This window comes from Dipodomys spectabilis, unplaced genomic scaffold (genome assembly GCF_019054845.1).
Source record: "Dipodomys spectabilis isolate Male_0828 unplaced genomic scaffold, ASM1905484v1 ptg000234l, whole genome shotgun sequence".
Classification (NCBI taxonomy): domain Eukaryota; kingdom Metazoa; phylum Chordata; class Mammalia; order Rodentia; family Heteromyidae; genus Dipodomys; species Dipodomys spectabilis.
This window is the reverse complement of record NW_024870911.1, coordinates 1,659,680-1,683,567: the sequence shown is the minus strand read 5'-3', so window position 1 is coordinate 1,683,567 and position 23,888 is coordinate 1,659,680. Positions and strand designations below refer to the sequence as shown.

Genomic DNA, 23,888 nt, shown 5'->3' with positions numbered 1-23,888 from the left:
TACTAAGCCTGAAATCATGGACCATGAAATACTTTTTTACAAAGTAGCCTCACAAAATTAAACATATTTTTCTTGACATTCACACAATGACAGTTAATTTTAGCCTAATTATTTTTTAAAAGCTCAGCTTCTCTGACGTTTTACAATATCTAATGATCCAAAAAATCCTTTCCATCATACCCCTTTCCTCTCTCTGTTATAGTTGGGCTGTGTACTCTGAGCAGCCTGTGACAGGCTATATTTAATAAGTTTTCCATGGTGTCAAAAGTAATAATATTAACATGCCGTTGTGAGTTAAATTAATTTTGTTTTGTGCATTCGCCTGCATACATGTGAATGACATTTCAAAATATGATCAGGCAGGAGCTGGAAGGAGTCAAGTGGCAAAGCAGAATAAGATGTGGTCATCAGAGCCAAGAAGCCAGCTGCAAGCATTAGTGAGCACAAGCAAAGAGATGCAAGGTATTTTTACAGTAAAACTTGAAAGGATTTGCTGGTAGATCATTTTGCCCTTCAAAGCAAAATCCGGATTTTTGTCCTTAGAGAAATGAGAGCCATTTGGCACCCTGAGTCCATGTTTGGAAATGAAAAGTCTATCATCCTGCTAATCTTTATTTTTAGTGTCTTTGAGTCCCCAGGTTTGGTTTCCTTTGCCTGCAACAGCTAGTTGATTAGTACTAACTTTTAGATTGATGACTGAAAAGTGACATTTTAAAGACATAATGGTTGCATTTCTTTTAGAAACTTCAGATTGCGTTCCATACATTTCCTACCATAACATAGATAAACATGATGTCCAAAAACAAAAACACAAACACATATACAGAGAGCAAACAGGAGCTAGGAGAATCAAGTTCAAGGCTAGCCTTGGCTTATGCAGCACAACCCAAACTACTCACAAAACCAAGGGCTAAGGATACAGTTTAGTGTTAAGAGTTCTTACCTATCATTTACTAGAACCTGCGGTTGAAGTCCAGCAACACACACACACACACACACACACACACACACACACAGAGCCCCAAAATAAAATAGATTAAAACTTGGAAATTAGTTGACTCAAACAGCTGCTATCATGTCTTCTTTTTTTTCCTAATGAGTGCTAATATTCCAGCTGTTGTAACCAGACGTCAAATTATGAGGAAAATGGAGATTGCCATTTCACAGTAGTGCCTTTACACAAGACCTACATAATAGTCTGAGGAGGTTTTGAGACTATTCTAAGCTTGATACTAAGCTGATAACATTGTTTTTTTAATCTATTCAGAATTATGACTAATGTACTACCTAATTTTTGGATGAGTATATAAAAGTTTCTCCATGTTATTAAAAAGGAACTGTCTGTTCTAGTAAGATGGACATAATTCATATACACAGCTTTCCTATATGTTAGGAAAGTATCATCATATGACAAAGAAAATGGGGGGTAACAATGCTTGATAGGAAATGTACTCATTATCTTACTCATGTAACTGTAACCCCTCTGTACAGTAGTATCTTAGAAAACGGGAAGGGATTCCTTCAGCCATGTATGTGGCTTTCAAGTCACAGAGTCTGCATTTCAGTCCCCATCAAACACATTTGAAAGCCTGTGCTCTAGATGGCACAAAACCACCAAAATCCTCTCCCTCTTTCCTCCCCACAACCAACCTACTACCCCATCTATGGTTGACACCAACGTTCTGTGTCCTCCTCTATTAACTATCTCAGGCAAAGAGACATCAACAAAAGAAGTGGCTTCTCTGTGAGAGGGGTTTCATTCATTGATGATTGCATTCAACAGCATCCAAGCAGTTCATGGCCAATAGGGAAGGGATGGAGCTGGCTGGGATTGGGAGTTCACAAGTCATGATTGGGATGTGAATTTGAAATAAGTTCTACAAGATGATCCAAACAGATGGGGAGTAAAGACTTCCAAGGAAAGCAGGCCGGGTGACATTTGGAGTGAGTATAGCATCACCTTTGGAGATGCACAGATTTGACTCAGATCTGGTACATGTGGGAGAGAAAGAAAAAGAGGGGAAAGCCAAAGGTACTATTTTGAGGTCTTTAAAGAGGTAGTTTACGGTAGTTAGGAGACAAGAAGGGAATTAAAGCGTCTAAATTCTACAATTTAGAGGGCTAATCCTTTGTCAGTGGGCAGATATATTTCCTCCATGAGATTATTGCCATTTGGGAAACTACATGATAACATAAATAAAAATAAGAATTCAAGTGGGGCCAGCAGTGGCTTAGGCCTGTAATCCTAGCTACTCGGAGGGCTGAGATTTGAGGATTGCAGTTCAAAGCCAACCCTGGCAGGAAAGAATGTAGGACTCTTATCTCCAAGTAACTGCTAAAAAACCAAAAGTGGAGCTGTGGCTCAAGTGGTAGAGCTCTGGCCTTGAGCATAAAGGCTCAGGGACAGCAGATAGGCCCTTTGTTCAAGCCTCTGAAAAAATAAATAGAACTTAATTTTGAAAAAGATAACACTAGAAATTGGGGCTGGGCCTGGTGGCACACACTTGCAATCATGAATAATTAGGAGGCAGAGATCAAACATTTGTCAGTATGTGGCTGGCCCTGGGGCGGGGGAGGGAGGGAAGTATGAGATACTATCTTAAAATAATAGTAATTAAAGAAAAGATGGCTGAGGGAGTGACTCAAGTGTCCATACATTCTGACCAAAAAAATACTAACATTTATAGAATTTTGTTACTGATGAGATCAAATGAATGGTTAGTTTAGTTGGTAGGGAAATGAGCAAACAGCAATATATGAATTGCAAAAACATCTTCTAATTTTAAGGGAAAACAAGTCCTACCTTGGCTTTGTTGATTGCAACAGAGTTCATTTCCACGCAGCCACTTCCATGTAATCAGTTAGCATCCTGTCACTACCATTTCTTCCCTGCCACAGCTCATTCGATTGAAATGCCTTACATACACTATTTAAGATTCTCTTCCATAGTATCAGACCTGCAATCCCCTAGCATTGCTTCATTTTTCTGAATCTTCTTTTCTCCTTACCAGACTAGGACTTTTGTAACATTTCTCTGCCACATTATTTCTTGTTTAAAGTCTCTAAAAGAAAGAGTAAAATCCCCTGAAAAACAAGCCTTTCATCCTCGCATCCTCACTTGGTATAGTTTCAAGTTCCTTCATGTCCTTTATAATTTCCATTTCAATTCATGGCATTTAGCAGCCAGGTGTAATAAGCCAGCACCAACACCTGCTCCTGACAGTGCTGATCCAAACACAGCGACACTCAGGTCAAGTGAAGGAGGAAATCCAAACTGAGTTTTATCCAAGTGCAGAAATCAATGGACTTTGACTTGGGGCTACTCTGGAGACCTGGTGCATCACTCCAAAGGGAAATTGGATAGGACACGAATATGGGAAAAAATACACATCTCCCAGACCCCACTCCCTGGCTATCTGCATGTTCTCCTTTGTGTCCAAGAACAACTTAGCAAGAAGGATAACTCAAGTTGATATGTTTATGTAAACACAGGATATTATCCTTCCTTCAAGTAATGCAATAAAAATATGTCTGTTATATGCCAGACATTGTACTTAGGGATGTACAAAGATAGAGCATTATTTAGTTACTGTCTTTAATTTTATCATAACAGCAAGTGAATGAAAATGCTAGTGTGCTTGGAATGATGATAAATAACTGGCAAGCATGCATATTTACTATATTCTGAGAATTGTCCTAAGCACCCTACATATCTCCTCTCATTTAATCCTCATAACACCCAGTTGACTGGTAAAATTACTCTTTTTTCTACAGCAGAATTTTCTGCAGCAGAATACTAAGGGAAAAGAAGCAATTCTCCCTATGGCCACACAGCATGGAAGTGGCAAAGCAGGTTTCTTATTTTTACATGACTAGCCTAAGTAATCCCTTGCTTCCATCTATTTTTCCTCCTCTTTTGCAGACATCATATCCTTCTACCAATTTTACCTTATTTGACCTCCTAAAATCCCCATGAGGGGAGAGGAATAGGTTTTATGATCCCTCTGATTCGAAGGCAAGGTAATACATCTCTTTTAGTCAATCAATTTAACCCAGGCAAGCTCAGAAGCATAAAGCAAAATCGAGCTTGTGTTTGGACATGTTTTGGCTCCTGTGAGAAACCCTTTCACATCGACAGTCTACAGATTTCCATGGAAGACCTTGAGATGGTCATTTAGGAATTGTACCCTGCTGAATCCTGTGCATCCAGCAAGACATGAAGGCAATTACAAATTGCTTAACAGATGATGCATACTATTAGAGATGAAGAACCTGGCTGTGAAAATTCACACCAGGGAAATACTATCATGTAATATTTTTTTTCCAGTTCGGCACTATGCACTAACAGTATCATTCTGGCAGTGCTGAATCCTATTAAATAATGATCCAGTATAAAAGATAATGGAATTTCAGAAATTTTTCACTGCCAAGAGTGGACATGGACTTTTGTGCTTAAAAGTCTTAAGGGCTGAGTTCTAATGACCATATTACCTTACTTTATAGTATTCAAACTCAGTCTGTTCACTGATACATGATAATGTACTGATAATGTAACTAAGATAAATTAACATAAATCTGTTGCATGTGTGGTAATCTGTGATTAACAGTGACTCACATTTCTTGAGTACTTACTGTGTGCCAGGTTCAGTTATATGTACTTCATCATCACGATACTAAGTTAGATACTATAATTATTATTATTGTCATTTTGCTGATGAGAATATGAAGGATCACAGCAGTTCAGAATATTCTCAGACCACACAGGTGAGAAGCCAACACTGAATTTAGTAGAACAACTGCAGTTTTTCATTATTATTTTTAAGTCTTTGAACAAAGGAATTACCATTTAGCACATTCGTTTAAGAATACAATGACTCATTCTTCCCCATCCCTCCCAACCAAACCCCCTCTCAATTTTCCTACTTTTAGTAGATATATATCAAATATTATGACTGCATTCTAGCACACTTGCTTTCTTTATTATTCAACTGCAGTCTTAACCATAGTACTAATGGAATCTAATTGTTTCTTTCTTGATCTACTTTACATCTTGACCTAGGGAACTTTCCTCAGTAGGCCCAGGGAAAGTTGCCTAGCTTTCCTCTGCAGCCTTTGGAGAGTATTTTTAATTTATAATGGGAACAACTTCTATTAAAAAAAAGCTTTCCCATCTGACTGAATTTCACTCACCTAAGAAGCAAATTCAATGGCTCATTTCTAAGCCTTTGCCTTTTATCATATTAAATGTTTTCTTTGTTTGATTATTTCCCCCATAAACTTAAACCTGCCTGACTCTTTTTTGTCTTAGCTTCTTACAGAAGTAGTCACATATATCTATGACTCATCTTCTTTAACCACATGTTCCAAAATTTTCAAGGACTCCAATTGCCTAAAGGCTTTTCTCAAATTCAAAATGTTCTTCTTAGATTTCTTATATTTTTCTCTTACATAAAAGAGTTTTAAGGCCATCTGACACTTAAGGAATGATTTAAAACTACTATGTCATCTTCAGTCCTTTTTCCTTCACTAATTTGCCCAAAATTAGCCTGAGTATTAAAGAAATAGAAATAAAAATTACGTTTAAGCTTTAAATTTGTCCCTATGTTGGATTATTTTATCCTTTTGTATGTATAGTACACAATATTGCTTTCATGCAGTATGATTCATTGGGTATCTGCAAATGGCCTTATGGTATACAGTGTTGATAAATTTGCATTTATGGGATTTTACATGTGGAATAAAGTAGTATTGCTCTCTCTCTCTCTCTCTCTCTCTCTCTCTCTCTCTCTCACACACACACACACACACACACACACACATACACACACACACATACACACACACAATCTCTCTCTTTGACACAAAGATACCATTTTATTCACAAATTACACAATAAGCATACATCCATTTCACAAAATAACATACCAAATATTAAGTGCTCACTTCCCTAGATCCTGTCTTAAGAATGTATTCTTAAGAATACATTTTATTATTTAATGGGATTTTTTTAATTAGGTTTTTTTTTGGTCATTCTAAAGCTTATTTCTTTAAACAGGTCTAAGTTTCTTATTATATAACTTAGGGGGAAAATATAGTACTTTGAAAGACAAGTACCAATGTCTCCAATTTTAAAGACAAAAAAAAAATGAGAGCTCCACTAATTTTAAAATTTAGATTTAATTAGATTTTTAAAAAATTAGATTTAAAAAAAATTAGATTTAAAAAAGATTTTAAAAATCTTTCTCACAAAAAAAGTGGATTATTATTCACATACTCCAGCACTGTGAAGATTCCCTGACACAAAATAGCAAGCTTTCATCCCTAACAGATAAAATTAGTTTTAAGCCAGGTGCCAGTGGTTGACGCCTGTAATCCTAGCTGCTCCAAAGGCTAATGAGATCTCAGGATCATGGTTCAAAGCCAGCCCAGGCAGGAAAGTCTGTGAGACTCTTATCTCCAATTAACCACCAGAAAACCACAAGTGGTGTTGTGGCTCAAGTGGTAGAGCACTTGCCTTGAGCTGTAGAGCTGAGGGATAGTGCCCAAGCCCAGAGTTCAAGCCCCATGACCAACAAAAACATATATATACATATATATATAATTATATACACGTATAATTATATATATATAATTATATATATATAATTTTTAGACCACTATTATTTTCCTGAGGGTCAGAAATAATCATACCCAACAGCTCTATATGATTGCAATAGTAATGCATTCCATTGAGAAAGTTATCACATAATAAAAGCAGAAATAAGTCACAGGTAAATAAGCCAAATGTTAATATTCATCTGATGAAACCAAGTGAAATTTACAAGTTAGTTTTCTCATTTGCATTTTCCAGAAACTTACTAATTTCCTTCATCAAAATGTGGTGCTCAAAAGTTCAAAATTCGAATGCCATTACAAATAGAGACAAAAATTACCATAGTTTAAAATAAGTTACAATTACATAAGATATGCTATTTAAAACAAAAATCCTCCAAAGTCACTTCTCATTTTAAAAAATCTGTGATGTGCTTTATATAACTAAAGAATCCCTGATGTCCCAGCAGGGTCCTCCTGGCTGTCAGTGTGAATCTTGCACAAAAAGAGACAAACAAGACATACCTAGGTATTTTCTTTGTCTCAAGAGAAAGGCTGTCATTCAAATTCACACCATTCTTATTTGCAAATCAGCTATATTTTTTGCACCATGTGATTTAGTGACATCATATTTTTATGCAAAGAGCCATTGAATTCCCTAATGATGTTCTCATTTTCTTAACAATGAACACCAGTGAACTTTCCCCTAGGCAAAGCAGATGGAAGCTGAATTGTTTCTGCAAAAATGAACAATTTGTGAGATGTGGGAAAATTGAATTCCAAATATACTCAGAGATGATCTTGACTTTCAGTGTAACTTTGCTACAATATGCAATGCTGTTAAGGCCTACATGGGAAATACACTAATTAGTTGCATAACCTTTAAGCCAAAATGAATGAGAACACATCACCACTGAAGAAATAAAAGTCAAACAACTCTGAAAAAGAAATAGCATGCAGATGGAGAATTTTTTTAAGAAACATGAGATTCATGTAGATATTGCTGGATAAAGTATTCATTTACCAACTTGGTATTGGTTTTCTTTAACCTCTTTTTGCAAAAGAGGTATCTATAGGTAAGTACCTTCATAGCCAAGATGTGAACCTGAATTTAAATTCCTAACAATAATTACTATTCCACATACTCTCATCTATAACTGAGAGCTAAACTAAATGATCTGTGCCTGAGAAGAATACTATTTCTGTTGCTTCTAATGGAACTAAATTATTTTTAACAGTGACCCTCAGAAGTCATCAAGGAGATGCATGTAGGCTGTGGCCAACGATGGATTGTGCTTTTCTTCTTTGTCTTGAATAAGAAGTTATTGAAATTCCCATACCACTCCTTCTGGAGAACTATAATCCTCTTAGATGTGACTGAAATGGACATAGTCAAATTAGATTTTCTTTTTTGTCTTGTCTAGTCAGGCTACCATAACCAAGTACCATAAAGTGACTGGCTTCCAAATAACAGAAAACAATTTCTCTTAGATCTAGAGTCTGGAAAATCTAGGATCAAAGCCCTGGCAACTTATGTATCTGATGAGGACTTGCTTCCTTGTTTAGGAACTTTGTTCTGTGTCTTCATAAGTTGAGAAGGTGCTCTCTCAGGCTTGGTCATCAGGACACTATTTCTATTCAAGAGGGATAACTCATGAATATACCTAATCATATACCAAAGAACACACCACAGAAAGCCATTTCCTTAGGAGGTTGGTATTTCAATGTAGGAATTTAGTAGAGACACAAATATTCAGGCCCTCACACACACACACACACACACACACACACACACACACACACACACACACACACACACACCTATTTGAAGTATTTGTCTAGTCTCCCTCAGCTCTTTACACCATCAAGTAATCAGAGTTCTTTTGCACCTCTACCACATCCAACCAAACCCAGAGCCAAACAAGATGTATCTATTATATCCTTACATGATCCAGCTACTCAATGCCTAAAACACAATAATGAAGCAAAAGCTGGAAAGATCTCTTTCTTAAAAATAAGCGTGGCTTATGCCTGTAATCCTAGCTGCTCAGAAGGCTGAGATAGATTCTTGTCAAGCACTGGCAGAAAAAAATCTGCAAGATTCAGTCTCCAAACTACCTAACAAAAAGAAGGACTAGGGGTATGGCTCAAGTAATAAAGCACCAGCCAAGGAATCATAAAGCCCTGAGTTCAAACTCCAGTGCCACACAAAGAAATGTCATTCTATTGACATTAAATTAATTAGAAATGAAAATACTAGTATCTTTCATAGATACAATAAGCTTAATATTTCCAAGCTTTTTTATACTTTGCTTTCATTATATTCTTATGCTCTTTTATTAAAAAACACAATTCCATTATTCTATATAAAGCTAGTAAGAGTTTCGTTCATTGTTCTTGGCATTTTCATTCCCCCAGAAAGTGCAATCACCCAATCCTATTTCCATTCTTTTTCTTCATTGCCTTAACAAGAAACTTAAATACTCTGAAGAAAATTTGTTCATGGTCATTGCACTAAACAGCTCTACATTACTACCCAACTGCTGAATATAACTTAGCTTTGCATTGCTTTCCTAACCATCTTCATCAACCAATTCCAGATTTGCTTTTCACCACAGCATGAAAATAAAGAATTGCCTTTCCCCACCCCTCACCTTCTGAATTCCAAGGTAGGAAAAAAACACAGTGTCTCTGGAGCTATAACTCTGTGTTGACTTTTAGCCATCTAGGTGATGCTAAGCAAAACTGACTTAAACAAAAGGCTTATTAGAGGAAAGGAACCAATAAATGAAAAGAATTTCAGTACTGTATCACAGGAACTGTACTAAGAGTTTGGAAGGTATTATAAAAACAGACATAGAAAAAGGGCAAACTCACTGGGCATGTTCAGAGCGAAAAAAGAGAGAACAGTTGAGATGTGGAAGTCCATACAGAACAAAAGGGGAGGGAACTCTATCAGGCAGAAAAGGCATCAGGTTCAAAGGCTTGAATGCAGAATAGAACAGGGTACAATCAGGAACATGGGCGTGGTAGTTCTTGCCCTATTTTCTGCTACCCCATACAGATTGGCTTTCATTTCTGTTGTATCAGTGTACATCTCTTTTGGTACTGCTTTGATGATACTTTTATCATTTCCCTTTTTATGTGTAATAAGCCTTTATCCTCTGCTCTGGTATTCTCTTCCTTTGTATTTTCCAAAACCTTTTCAAGTAAGTCCACCTTTTGCAAGAGTCTGTCAGAAGGATGGTTATTTAACCTGGGCCCTCCTATGTCTACTGTCTTAATTTTGCTTGCTCACAAAGCAGAACCATTTTTCTCTCTGGCTACATATTCACATTTACACGCTTGATCCGTGGGTTCCCTTTCCAACCTGGCCTCTTTCTTTTATTAATGAACATAAGGAAGACAGAGCCCCTCCCTTCAGGAGGGTTAATCTTCTTTATGCTATTGTGAAGTACTTTATTGTTAAATTTTATAGTGCTTCTAAGCTTTGACACCTTTTGTCTATTAGATTACATAATCTTACTACTAGCTGTATTTTTTTTCTCTACTGTATATAGACCTACAAACCATTTTAGACTATTCCTTTCCATACTGTGATCTAACTCTTCCTCTTGTCTCAGATTCTCCTTCCTTCTTTCCTCTGGAACTTTGGTTTGATGGCAGGAAGCCTATTACTTTTGTCTATTTCTTTTTTGGCCTTGTCTTGTTATATGTTTCTTGTATGCTCTCCTTGGGTTTTCCAAGGGCTCTTGTTTATCCCCAATTCTTTCTTTATTACTCTGTGGAGTTTAAACACAGGTCTTTCTTTTAGGGTGGTGGTTTTCTTCTATAAACACTACCTTGTCTAGGGTTTTTTTTATCTTAACTCTTGCTCTGTCTAATTGTGTGTGTGTGTGTTTGTGTGTGGCACGCATGTGTGCATGCATGTATGCTGCACAGAATATCCCGTAGGTTTTTCAGTCAAAGCTGGTGCTCTACCACTTGAGCTTATAGCTCCACCTGCAGCTTTTGGGTCTTTAATAGGAGACAAGAGTCTCACAGACCTTTCTGCCCAGGCTGGCTTTAACCCCAGTCCTCAGATCTCATCATTCTGGACTAGATAAGATTATAGGCTTGAGCCACCAATACCTAGCCAATTTACCTAAATTCTCGCTGCACATTCAAATACATTTGGGAAGAAACATAAATACTATCTATCATTGCAAATATTTTCCTCTGTTCAGAGACTAGTTTCCTCCATCTATCTCCGCACTCAAACTGCCCAAAGGCAATATGTGTTAGGAACTTATACCTACCTTCCTTTCTTACTAAACCCTTTTTTTGTTGTTGTTGGTTGTTGAGCCTGAAGTCTGGGTGTGGGCGCTGGTCCTCAGCTCTTCAGCTCAAGGCTAGCGCTCTACCACTTGAGCCACAGTGCCACTTCTGGCTTTTTTCTGCTTATGTGATGCCGAGGAATCGAACCCAAGGCCTCATGCATGCAAGGCAAGCACTCTACCACTGAGCCACCTTCCCAGCCCACTCCATGCCCTTATTAAGGTTCTTTTCCAGGTGTTTTATGTTTATGTTATATGTGGCCATATCTGTAAAGAGCATGGCTGTCCCAACCACAGCCAGAACTTCTCCCTATCTCTGTTGTGGATGAAAAGCAACTAGAAGGAATCCATGTTCATCTCAGCAGCTTTCTATTCCTTTCAGACTTAACATCTCCCTAACCTCCTACCGAATCTCTCTGCTGCTACTAATGTCCAATATATCCTAGTTCCAGTCTATTTTAATGAAATGGTAATATTGTATGACCTATATCTTTTTTTAATCCCCAAGAAAGCTAACCACTTTTGGGCTTTAGCTGCTTCGGAAAATCATCACAGCATCTTTTGATTTCTTCCCAATAAAATCTACAAAATATATCCATTTTCTCTGTCATCTGAGGTTCATATCAAACTCCTTATTCCTCGGAATGAAAGACTGCAAATATGCCTCCTGGGTGGTTCCCAGAAGCAGTGATTAAGCCCACACCCCCACAATCCCTCACAAGCCAACATCTCTCACCTCATCAAGTGAATCCACGTGGAAAACTCTCAAACCCTTCCTTCTGCTTCCTCAGAATCCCCAAGTTGCTGCTTTTCTTATCTCCTCTTTCCTTCTGTGTTTTTCTAATGCAAATAGACAAACCAGCATTTTCCCCCATTTCTTTTTCTTAAGCATCATCTCTCTCCTTTCTTCCTTTAGTTCCTTTTATTGCCTGGCCTCCCCAGTTCTGGTTCTTTATCTTTTCTTTCCCACTGTCTTCTCTACAATTACCAAGCTCCTGTTTGATACAGATGGCCCCTATGGCCAACTGAAGCCAGAAAAGGAAAAGACAAGTTTGGATTCCTCCGACCTCCATAAGTCATCATGGCTATTCTCCAGCCTGAGTGTGACTCTCTGTCCTGTATTTTATGTTCTTTTTTGTTAAATCTTCTCAGTTCTCCTCTCCACAGTTTTAAGATCCCTAGTAATTCTTTTATTTAATATTTTTATTGTGAAAATACTGTACAAACGGGTTATAGTTACATGAGTAAGGGAATGAGGACATTTCCTATTGAGCATTGCTACTTCCTCCTTTGTTTTTACCCTATCACACCCCCCCATTCCTCCCTACCCCCTTACGCCCCAGCAAGTGGTAAAGTTTGTTTTCAACATAGTGTCTTAGACATCCAATTGTTACAATGGGTTCACCTGTATCCTTATTTCAGCATTTTGCTATTTCCCTTCCCCTCCCCTAATTAGAAAAATGTATATATAAGATGCAGAGCACCGGAATCAAATACAGTGAAAACAGGGGTTATACCATGGGGGAAGAACATACAAAAGAAACAAAAGCTCACATAGTATATTATAAGTACATTAAAAACAATAGCAAGAAAGAAAAAACCACTTGTTTTCCTATCTTAGGGTTCATTTCACTTAACATCATCCTATATGCTCATATATACATAGCTTTTGACCTTTTCTGCTTGTCCTAGACATTCACTAGTTATTGTAGATAAGGGAAACTATGGGACCTATGTTTCTTTGGGCCTGGCTTACTTCACTTAATATAATTTTTTCAAAGTCTTTCCATTTCCTAACAAATGGGGCGGTGTCATTCTTTCTGATGGAGGCATAGAATTCCATTCTATATACATATACCACATTTTCTTCTTTTTTTTATTGTGAAAATACCATACAGAGGGGTTACAATTACATGAGCAAGGTAATGAGTACATTTCTTATCAAGCATTGTTGCCTCCTTTGTTTCCCCTTACCATCCTTTCCCATCCCCCCCCCCCCCCCCCCCCGCCATTCCTCTTCCCCCGGCTCTTGCACCAAAGTTGTAAAGTTCGTTTTTTCACATAACGTCTTGTACATCTCATTGTTGCAATGGGTCCACCTGGATCCCTATTTAAACAATTTGTTTTTTCCCTTCCCCTCCACAAATTATACCAACATCAAATACAGTGAGAACAAGGGTTATACCATGGGGGAGGGACATACAAAGCAACAAAGAAATCATCTAATAAATATGTTACAAACAATCACAAGAAAGAAAAACCATTTGAGTCCTTATCTTGGGGTTCATTTCGCCTAACATCAATTTATCTGACCTTTTCTGCTTGACTCAGACATATATTAGTTATTGCAAATAAGGGAAACCATGGGACCTATGTTTCTTTGGGCCTGGCTTACTTCACTTAATATAATTTTTTCCAAGTCTTTCCATTTCCTAACAAATGGGGCAATGTAATTCTTTCTGATGGAGGCATAAAATTCCATTGTGTATATATACCACTTTTTTCTTGATCCATTCACCTACTGAGGGGCATCTGGATTGGTTCCATATCTTAGCTATGGTAACTAATGCTGCAATAAATGTGGTTTTGCTGGTAGCTTTAGTATAGTCTTGCTTGTGATCATTTGGGTAAACGCCTAAAAGTGGGATTGCTGGGTCATAGGGGAACTCTATGTGGAGTCTTTTGAGGAACCTCCATACTGCTTTCCAAAGTGGTTGAACAAGTTTACACTCCTACCAACAATGCAGTAAGGTTCCCTTCTGTCCACATCCCCTCCAGCATCTGTTGTTATTAGATTTCTTGTTTATAGCCATTCTAACTGGGGTAAGGAGGAATCTCAATGTTGTTTTGATTTACATTTCTTTTATGGCTAGTGAAGTTGAGCATTTCTTCATGTGTCTATTGGCCATTCTTATTTCCTCTTCAGAGAAGTTTCTCTTTAAGTCTCTAGCCCACTTATATATCACGCAGTTGTTTCTTTGAGGATTTGTTGTTGTGGGATTTAATTTTTAGAGTTCTAAGTATACTTTAAATATGAGACCCTTGTCTGTTGTACGGCTACTGAAAATCTCCAAATCCATGGGCTTTCTATTGATTTTGCTAGCTATGTCCTTTGCCATGCAGAAACTCTGCAGTTTCATGCAATCCTGTTTGTCCAACCTTTCTTTGATTTGTTTTGTTTCTGGGTCTTTATTAAGAAAATTTCTGCCTGTGCCAAGAAGCCCTATAGTTTCTTCTATTCCTTCCTGTAACATTTTCAGGGTATCTGCTTTGACTTGGAGGTCTTTGATCCATTTGGAAAACTCCTGTAATTCTTACAGACGAACAACACAGCTATTGCTTGTCCATTTGAATGGTAAAAGAAACATTTGTTCAGTGCGTCCCCATGAGCTGGTTAGTGGCAGAACTGCAGTCTGCTTTGCTCTCTCCTTTACTACCCTGACATGACAAGGAGAATGGGGTAGCCTCACAGAATTATGTAACCATTGCCATTTCTCCTAGGGTTTCCTCTTGATGACTACCATCTCAAAACTAAAAAGAAATGTTCTTTAGAACATTTAGAGAAACACCTCATCTTCTGAGTTTCCGCTGTAAAATCCTGTTTCCCCATAATATCTCTCATGTGCACACGACCCAAACATAGTAAACATATCTATAGAGTAGTAAAACTCAACTCCTGATTTCTTTAATAAAAGTTCAGTGTTGCTCTGTCGAGCAAGCCTATACATAAGTCATTCAGATGCATACTACTGCCATCACCGGTGATACTTCTCAGGGTTAAATTGCCAAGTGAAGCCTTGCAAGGATCATCTGGCATTGTTTCTTCACAAACACTCCAGGATCCATGGCCTGTTTTCTTTGAAATTCATCCTTAAGAGCTTCATAGTTAAACCAACATACTTATTTACAAATCTGTGTTCTCATACTTCAAATGTAATCAGAATGCATTCATGTTTACATATAAATAAAAGATAACAGTGGTTTCAATAATCCAGATCACTGTCTGGAAGACACTACGTTATCCCTAAGCATTACAGTGAGGTGAGAAGAAGAAAATGAAATATTTAGAACCAAATTCAAATTGAATTTGGCTTAGAAAATCAAGGACATGTGGTTGACAGAAGAAGAATCGCAAAGGGTCAGGGAAACTTGATAAAAGTTTTTCATTGGATACCTTCCAAAGTTCCTCATTATTTTCCTTCTGTCTCACACATCCTTAGGCAATTGGCTGTCTACCTGGCTTCCTACTCACCCTTTTACTAGAAAACAGCACCCTAAGTTATAAAAGTAAACCCACCATCTTCACCATTTTTACCCATTTCCGCTCAGATAAATCTTCCACAATCCCTGGAACTGGCAACTACAATTAATACCATTTACCGTTATAGATATTATTTCAGTCATCAAGGAACAAAACTGTACCTCACATGATTAAAAAAAAGAAGAAGAAGAAAAATTACTCCTAGGAAACCAGGTATGGTGGTTCATACCTATAATTCCAGCAGACAGGAAGTTTGAGGTTCAAATCTAGTCCTGGCAGGGGTAAAGAGAAGTTTGTGAGATCCTGTCTCAAAAAGCAAGCCAGGTGTGGTGGTATTCACCTGTGATCCCAGCCACATGGGAGACAAAGGTAAGAGAATGACCATCTCAAGCCAGTGAGGTAAAAGCAGGAGAAAGAATCTGGAAAAAGTAGCTAAAGCAGAAATAGATTTTGGGAGGAAGCGCAATGTAGAACTTCCTAGGAGAAATGTCAGTGACTACAGGCAAGTTCCTGAGTTCAAACCCTAGTACCACCAAAATAAATAAATGATTAAAAGATTCCCAAACATCTAAAGCTTTAGCTAGAAGAAATGAATGGTAAAATTTTAAGTACCCCAGTATACTATGCTATTAAAAATTTATTTTTTTCTTTATGGTTTTCTCAGTTTTATTACAATATAATTGATCAAAAATATACATAGATAGCTGTATTTATGGTATACAAAATGCGTATCATTTTTATATATGTATACATTATATAAGTAGCTATACCCACATGGCAAGTGCACTGCTTTACCAGAACTGTGCAAAATCAGATGACTTGGAGAAATTGACACAAATTGACATAAATCTCCAACTAAAGTTCCTTTCTTCTAAGTTCTGCTACTAGATTCCAAAATGTTCCAGTGTTCCTCTCCCATGGCATTTCTACTTTTTGTGTGGTATCATTAACAAACACATTTTATGATTGCACATTTTGGGCATTTTCAGAGCTTATAGGAACTTACAGAGCCTAGACAAGAGCTTGGAGATCTATGGTGGAGCACAATAATTATTTTTAGAATAAATAAATAGTTGCAATAATGTGAAGCTAATGAGTTATATACTATTTCACAAAATAAATGTTCGTGGATGTAATAGATTCACTCACCTGAACAATTTAGCATATATTTGTACACTAGGCAAGGCTTGGTCTTTTTAGCCTGGGTAGAGTTCATAGCAACATTTCACACTGTGACCATCTGGTCCACTCGTTGTAAATACCGATTTGGCAGATACTTCAGGGGTATGAGAAAAATTATGGCAATAACATGAAGTTGAAAAATGCTACCACCCAAAGGATGTGTTCAAAGCTACTCATTCCCTTTCATTAAAATTAAAAACATGATATTGTCCTTCTTACAAGAACATTTTAATATTTTTACGAATGGAGAATTTGCAAATGATCTGAGTTTCCATTTTGAAGCATTACTTAACCTCCATGTGTTTGTCACCTCTAAATAGATTCCCAACTGCAGAGGGGGAAAAAAAGCTTAGTAGAAACACTATTGGCAATTGAACACATAGCAAAATCTTCTTATATACTTAACATAAAGAGAATATGTCCTTTTAAAATGCCATAGCATCAAGTCTATTCAGGTACCTTTTTAAAACTCATTCAAAGGCAAAGTGTTTCCAACAAATGTATAAACCTAGCCCCATTTTCAAAGGCCACTAAAGTCAATCCTTCTTTTTATTTTCTCAGAAAATGATGGATGATGCCATAGAAACCACCAAATAAATATTCATTTTAAATTAGCTTTTCTTAATCCATTGCCGATGACCTTTGTTCTCATATCTATAATGCTTTTCAAAAAGGAAAGGTATTTCTATAGTTGTCCATAAAATCATTAATTTGTGTCTACTCTATTCAGTGACTGCTTTAAAAAAAATAATGAATCTATCAAGCTGCTCAGAACAAAAGTACCTCTGGATTGTCAGCTCTGTATTCTAAAAGAGCAGGTTAATTTCCCTGAATCTCACAGTTGGAACTTTCTAACACTAACTGGCAGTTTCCACCTAGTGATCAAGGCAATTGACTAAAATAAATTATACATAAAGCTGAAATCCCTAATAGTAATAAGGCCCCTTCATGAGATAATCACACCAGCAAAAGCACTCATCTGTCCGCTGCAACTCTACAGGGTCCCAAAATTATCTTATAAAAATTACACCTTCAGAAATGTGTTTTTTTCCTCCTAGCTTTATAACAGCACTAATCTGGCAGTGGTCATACTACTAGGCACAAAGGAGAAACTCCAAATAAACCCATTAATTGACTTGTTGTTTCAACTGCAGACACTGTTGATAGAACACTAGTGTTGGTGTTGTTTATAAAGCAAATGACTGATGAAGTTTTCAATACAGTCAGTCCAAAATTATTTAGAAGCCCTTACTATTTTCCTGGAGCTAGGCATAGAAAAGCAGTATAAAATAAGATTCCTGCCCTTCAAGGTGAATTGAATTCAATATATGATATATGCAAAGGAAACAGGACAAAAGGATGTCTAGGCACCAATCTACCAAGTATAAAGAAATTTACAGCAGAAATTCCTATGTAAGCAGATGCTTCATTGAAAATATGGAACTTGGATTACGTCTTAATAGTGAAGAGTGATTTTAGTAGGCAGAAGGAAATAAAGCTTTGCAAATGGATTTCTTAGCTGAGGAAAAAACTAAGCATGGAAAGTAATGTGGCCATAGTAATTGTTGTGATGAAACCCAATTGTCATACCATTATAACCAAGGCATTTATTATTCTGGATGTAAGAGCAGTTGATGGCTGTCAGCACAAGCTAACTCTTCTGGCAACACCGTCAGCTCCAAGCCCTGACCCAAGTAAGGGTGAAATCCACACTCAGTGCTTAGGGCTTTTGGGATTACAAAGTCAAATCCCTGTTGTTCCATTTCAGAACATCTCTGAGGAACTAGCTAGACTCTGATATAACTGTATCATAGTCCTACTTCTTCACATACAAAGTCCTTGCTCCCCCACAGGTGTTGATCCAAAGGACATACCCAGAAAAACCTCCCCCTTGCATTTTTCTCTTGGAGTCTCCTTCTCCAGAGAACTTGTCACTAAAGAGAAGAGCAACCTGTCTAAATTCAATTGTAGGGAATCTGCACCTATTCAATCAACAGGCCTGTATAGAGACCTACTCCATGCCAGTCAATATTCTAACGCTGGGAGCACATTGATTTCTATTCTAGTAGGCAAAACCTACAAGACACATTAGAGAATGTCAAGGGATAACTTATGCTAGCCATTACAAAAAAATTAAAAAGTAGGGAAAGAGAAGAGGTGGTATGAGTGTTGGAGAGTATTTAGACTTTTGTAGATAATTTTCCATAGAGTAACTCTCTGAAGATGTGACACATTACGGAAAAGCTTAGTAAACTAACGGTATGACTTGGAATGGTATTGGAAAACAACTATTGCAGACAGGATGAACAGCAAATACAAAAGAGTACTGTTAGGAGAACGTGGAAAACCTTTCAGTGTATTGGAATAGGTATTATCCCAGGGGAACAAGAAGGGGTTGTGAGGCTTTGAATATGACTGTCCCATGAGAATACTCCCTTTAAAAAGGATGCAAGGAGGAGAATGGAAAATAACAAGAGTAAGTACCAAGAGAATATTAAGGGTTACAGAAGTGTAAGCCAAGGGTGGTAACAACTTACAGTTACTGCTATCTATGCTTTGACTGAGACTGAGGGACTTCAGTAGTACCAAGCAAATTAGAGCAGTAGTCAAATTCAAAATGTATTCTGAAGGCTGAGGAAGCATTAAATCAGAAGGAAAACATTAGGACTATTAGAGCAAAGGAAAAGTACAGAGCTCCTTAAAAGTCAGGAAGAGGGAGAGGAGTGAACTTTTCAAACATTACCTTGGCATTAGTATGCAGCCTGCATTGGACTTTGAAGAGACTAAATCTAAAGAGGTCTTTCATCAGACAGTTTCAAAAAATATGACTGAAGTTATCAGGGCTTGATCTGAACACCATGGTGCTGGGGGTGGGAAGGGAGTTGCTGGTGACGGGGGCAAGGGGGGATGGCGGTATTGGAGTCATAGTGCAAGATGATGAAGGTGGGACATCATGGTAATAATGGCAAATATCATATGGAGTTAGAGGTCAGACTGAAGGTAGAGGCTGATAAGTTGGTTAAGGTAGAGATCATATTGATGATGAAAAAAGGAAAGGAAAAACGCTAATAGACATGTATAGAAAAAGAAAGCTTGAGCCTTATGGACTGAAGGAACAAAGGAAAACAGAGCAAGGGGAGCTGGCCACTAGAAACAGATTTGAGATGCTTTTAGAAATAAGTGTTAGAAAGTAGAGTTATGGGAGGACTTGGTGTTGAACATCAATTTACCTAGAAACATAATGAATAAAAAAGTAAATAGACTATCCAAGGATATTATCAATTAGTTTCTTAGCTTCTATTATCCTGTATGACTATTTGGTAGTAAAGAAAAGATTATTTTTATATCAAAAGATCTTGTTTCAAACCAGATACCAGTGGCTAATACCTGTAATCCCAACTACTCGGGAGGATGAGATCCGAGGGTCCATTCAAAGCCAGCCTGGACAGGAAGATCCATGAGACTCTTATCTCCAATTACCCATAAGGAAACCGCAAGTGGAGCTGTGCTCAAAGTGGTAGCACACTAGCTTTGAGCAGAAGAGTTCAGGGACAGGACACAGGCCCCAAGTTCAAGACCCATGAACAGCTACAACAACAAAAGACCTTGTTTCAGTTCCTCCCCAAGACCAGCTACATAATCTTCAATATGTTCTAACTCTCAAAGTTTTATATAATGGACTCAACAGTACCTTATTTCACAGGGCCATAATAGAGGAAACTAGACAGAACGGCTAAGGATCTGAGATGCAGATTTGAGACACAGAATATGATGGCTCTGGGAGAATACGGCAGAGGAGTTTGTTCATTTCCTGGTGGCCATGACAGCCATAAAGCAGAATTAAAAAGATAGGAAAGGGCCAAGCCAAAGAGAAGACATACTCATCAAAGGCATACCCATAGTGATCTAATTCCTCCAACTATTTCCCGTAATTCCTTCAAATTATGAATCTATCAGTCTACTAAGTAAGATCACTTATAATCCAACCACCTCTTAATGACTGGATCCACCAGCTGAAGTCCAAACCATCAATACATGAATTTGAGATGGGAGAAAACACCTTAAAACATAAAAAAAAATTTCCCTTGTCATCAAAGAGGCTTTTTTGTTCCCTATTATTTTATTGGTAACTCAGAAAATCTTACTCTCTTGAATTTTGCAGTGATAAATGTTTCCCATGAAATATTTACATACTGGAACCCAACTAATCTTTCTTCCAAACTGGCATGTCAAACTATGAAATAAGAGTTTGATGTAAAACTGTCCATATGAAAATATCAGGTCACTTTAACTTTTCTGTATGGATAAAGAACTTCCCTAAAACTTTTCTGTGTTAGAACAGGACAATTGGACAAACAAAGGTACTTTACCTAATCATAGCAGTGAAATCTTTATCAAGAATATGTGTGTCCCCAATAAATTCATAATGAGGTGAATCCCTAAATCTAAGATTGAGTCAACAACACCAGTTTACCATGTATGTCATAGATGCCTGTATTGTTTTGAATATGGCAGAAAAGTATACATGTTTAGAGCATGACTTTGAAGTCGAGAATCATTCATACCTGTCTTTCCCACAGGTGGTTCAAGATCTCTCCATGTACAGACTCTGAGTCTTCTTGACTCACATGAACTTGAAGTTCCTACACTGTCCACAGTATATGCAAAACACACTGAGATCAATTTTTCAAATACTCCATGGTGAAACCATCATGTATTCAAAAAAAGTGGCCTTGATTGTCCAACTATAGTTCTAGAAAATTATTAAAGCTTATGTTTTAAAGCACTAAGGAAAGCATATACTTTTACCAGATATTGACAGTTCACAACACTATGACATCACTTGTTTAAGAAAATCAAAATTGAGATGATTTTAAGTTTCTTGTGGAGTTAGATCATGGGCCATTTAAGGGGCATGTGATCTTCCTGGCAGCATAGGAAGAGTAGTCTGGCCACACAGCACAACAAACTTCCCAAGGAAGAAATCACAGAAAATCAACAGATTCTTCCCCAAAAAGCCTGCCCCCTAAACAAGCCTTTTAAAGGGCAGTTTTGTTCATTTATATTTCTCTTGTCTCATAAAGCTCAGATGAATTTGTCCATATTTTGCATTAATTTCCATGATACTGGCACCCATCTCTATTATCAGAGACTATGAAGAGTAATATATTCTAATACCTCTCCTGATATGTAAATTAATTGGTGGAGGTGAACAGTTCCACTAAATAAATTTGGCACATTACAAGTAACTCTCTTTTATCTATACTGAAGAGGGAGCTGTGACTTTGGTAATTCAAAACAGGAAAATTATCTAAAGTTTTCACCTACCTCCATTTTGAAAAGCTGCAGAAAATGGTATCCAAGAAAGGACTTTGCCTTCAAGGAGAGTACAATCATATAAGAACATTGAGACATGTACACAATAAGGCAAAAGTCACATTCCTACAGAGGCATATAGTAGTTAGTTCTATGCATATTCAGAACTGGGGCTATAATCACATGTAATATTCCTCAGAGATCTTATTAATTCTCTCAATATATTATATCTCATCATCATACCCTTGCCTTCTTTTTAGAAAGACAAATATAAGTAAGTACCACCCCCCCTACCCCCTAAAAAAAAAGGAATTGTAGTTCCTTAAATTCCCTCTAGGTAATTATTTCTTCATAGCAGACTGGCTGATTTAGAACATGCATCAAATTACAGATAAAGGCAGAGCTAGTCATAATAAGAGCACAGCAAGAGAAGCCCTTAAGATATGGGCTTCTTACCTGACTTCTATGCTATCCATCTATCTGCAAAAGCCTGCCATGGTATACTCTTTAGAATTAGAATTCATATTGAGAAGGAAATGAACTCTGACTTGCCATATTGCTAGTTCCCTTTCAATCTCTTCATTCTCCTTCTCCCTCCTCTCTCTCCTTCTCCCTTCCTCCATGCCGCCCTCCCCCCATCTCTCTGTCTCATACACACACACACACCATAAATTCAATGTTGAAAAATAGCATGGTACTACTAGAGAACAATAAGTAATCTATAGAGACGCACTTAAGCTGGGAGGTTGACTGTAGTCCTTTTTGGGGAAGTTCTATATACCATCATTGTTTTCTATTCTGGAGCAGTGGTTCAAAAATACTTGCATACAGAATTGATAAATGCTCTTTTGTCAGAAAGTCTGGCATTGTATTATTATGAATTTCAATTTTCCAGCCTGGTGTTTCAATTTTTTACAAATTTTAGGACAAACAAGAAAAAAAAGTTAAGATTTCATTTGAAATGAATATAAATGGAGTGGGAAAAAAAACATATCTTTTGGTGCAGTTCAGTCCATAGGAATTCCTAATTTTATGAATAAATAGAGTTTAATGGAAGGAAAATGTCTTTTCTCCAAAACCCTAAATATAGAATACTAGACATGGTCCAATTTGAAATGGAAAAAGACAAAACCTTAGATAGGTTGATTCTAATAAAAAACCATTCAGCCTTTTTCAAAGCTCTTCAATAAAGTTAGGAGAGTTTGCTGAGAGTTTTGTAGTGCTATTCAGCTCAGAATCTCAAAGAAAGTCATCTTGGTCTCATTTCCAGAGCCATTGAATTATAGATATATTCTTTTGGATATTAAAGTATAAATGGTCTTTTTTGAAACTGAAATAGATTATCTTCATAAAAAAAAATAAAGCCCTAGTATCACTAGATGTTCGCATAGTGAATAAAAGAGTATTGTATAATTGCCAATGATTTTTTTAAATCCTTGGTCTAATTGTCACAGCTGTCCTCGTGATAAATTTACATGCATATGGACAAACTATATACATCTTTATTTTCTAGCAAGAGAAACTTGGCGACATCTGCTTCTCCCTTCGCTATGTTCCCACTGCTGGTAAACTGACTGTGGTCATTTTGGAGGCAAAGAACCTGAAGAAGATGGATGTGGGAGGCTTATCTGGTAAGTTCATGCTGATTATTGATTTTTTTTAATGCTGTTTTATCATGGATGCCAAATGCATATTTCACACACTGCACTCCCACTCTTTGATGGATCATAGTTCTCTCTTCCTATAAAGCCTGGAAGCAGTTTCAGAATTCATCCCAACACACCACCCCAGGAAGCCACTCTCAGTTTATTGGAATTGGCACCGGAGCCAAAATCCATTTCCTTCTTTGCAGGCAAAGTATCATCATTTCAATGTCATTGGAGGCCAAAAATGTTTCTTCTTTTTCAAAAGACAGTGCAGTAGATTTATAGTCTTAAATCAAAGTGTATATACCATATAATATTTTATTTTATTTTATTTTTTTATAATATTTTAATGTATTTTATGAGATTTACTTATTAGGTATTGGAGATTCTCAAATTTTATTTATTTTATTGGTACAAGGAATTATGCTCAGATCTTCTTGCTAAGCACGTACCCTCCCATGTGAGCTATGATTCTAGCCGTTAAATTTCAAATATATACAAATAATACTCTATTTGAGAGTAAACCTGCTGGAAAACCTGGGAAAGGGAAATTTTTGAGTGCAAAGTTCTGTGCAA

General features: G+C 37.1%; 1 protein-coding gene across 2 annotated transcripts in view; it reads left to right on the top strand.

Annotated features, from left to right (window-relative positions):
• Nucleotides 1-23,888, top strand: part of Syt1 (synaptotagmin 1) — a 194,753-nt gene that overhangs the window by 85,141 nt on the left and 85,724 nt on the right. For both annotated transcript variants that reach the window (XM_042698979.1, XM_042698978.1), the window contains exon 6: nucleotides 23,180-23,297. In XM_042698979.1, the coding sequence (XP_042554913.1) occupies nucleotides 23,180-23,297 (118 nt within the window). The remainder of the gene's footprint in view (nucleotides 1-23,179; nucleotides 23,298-23,888) is intronic.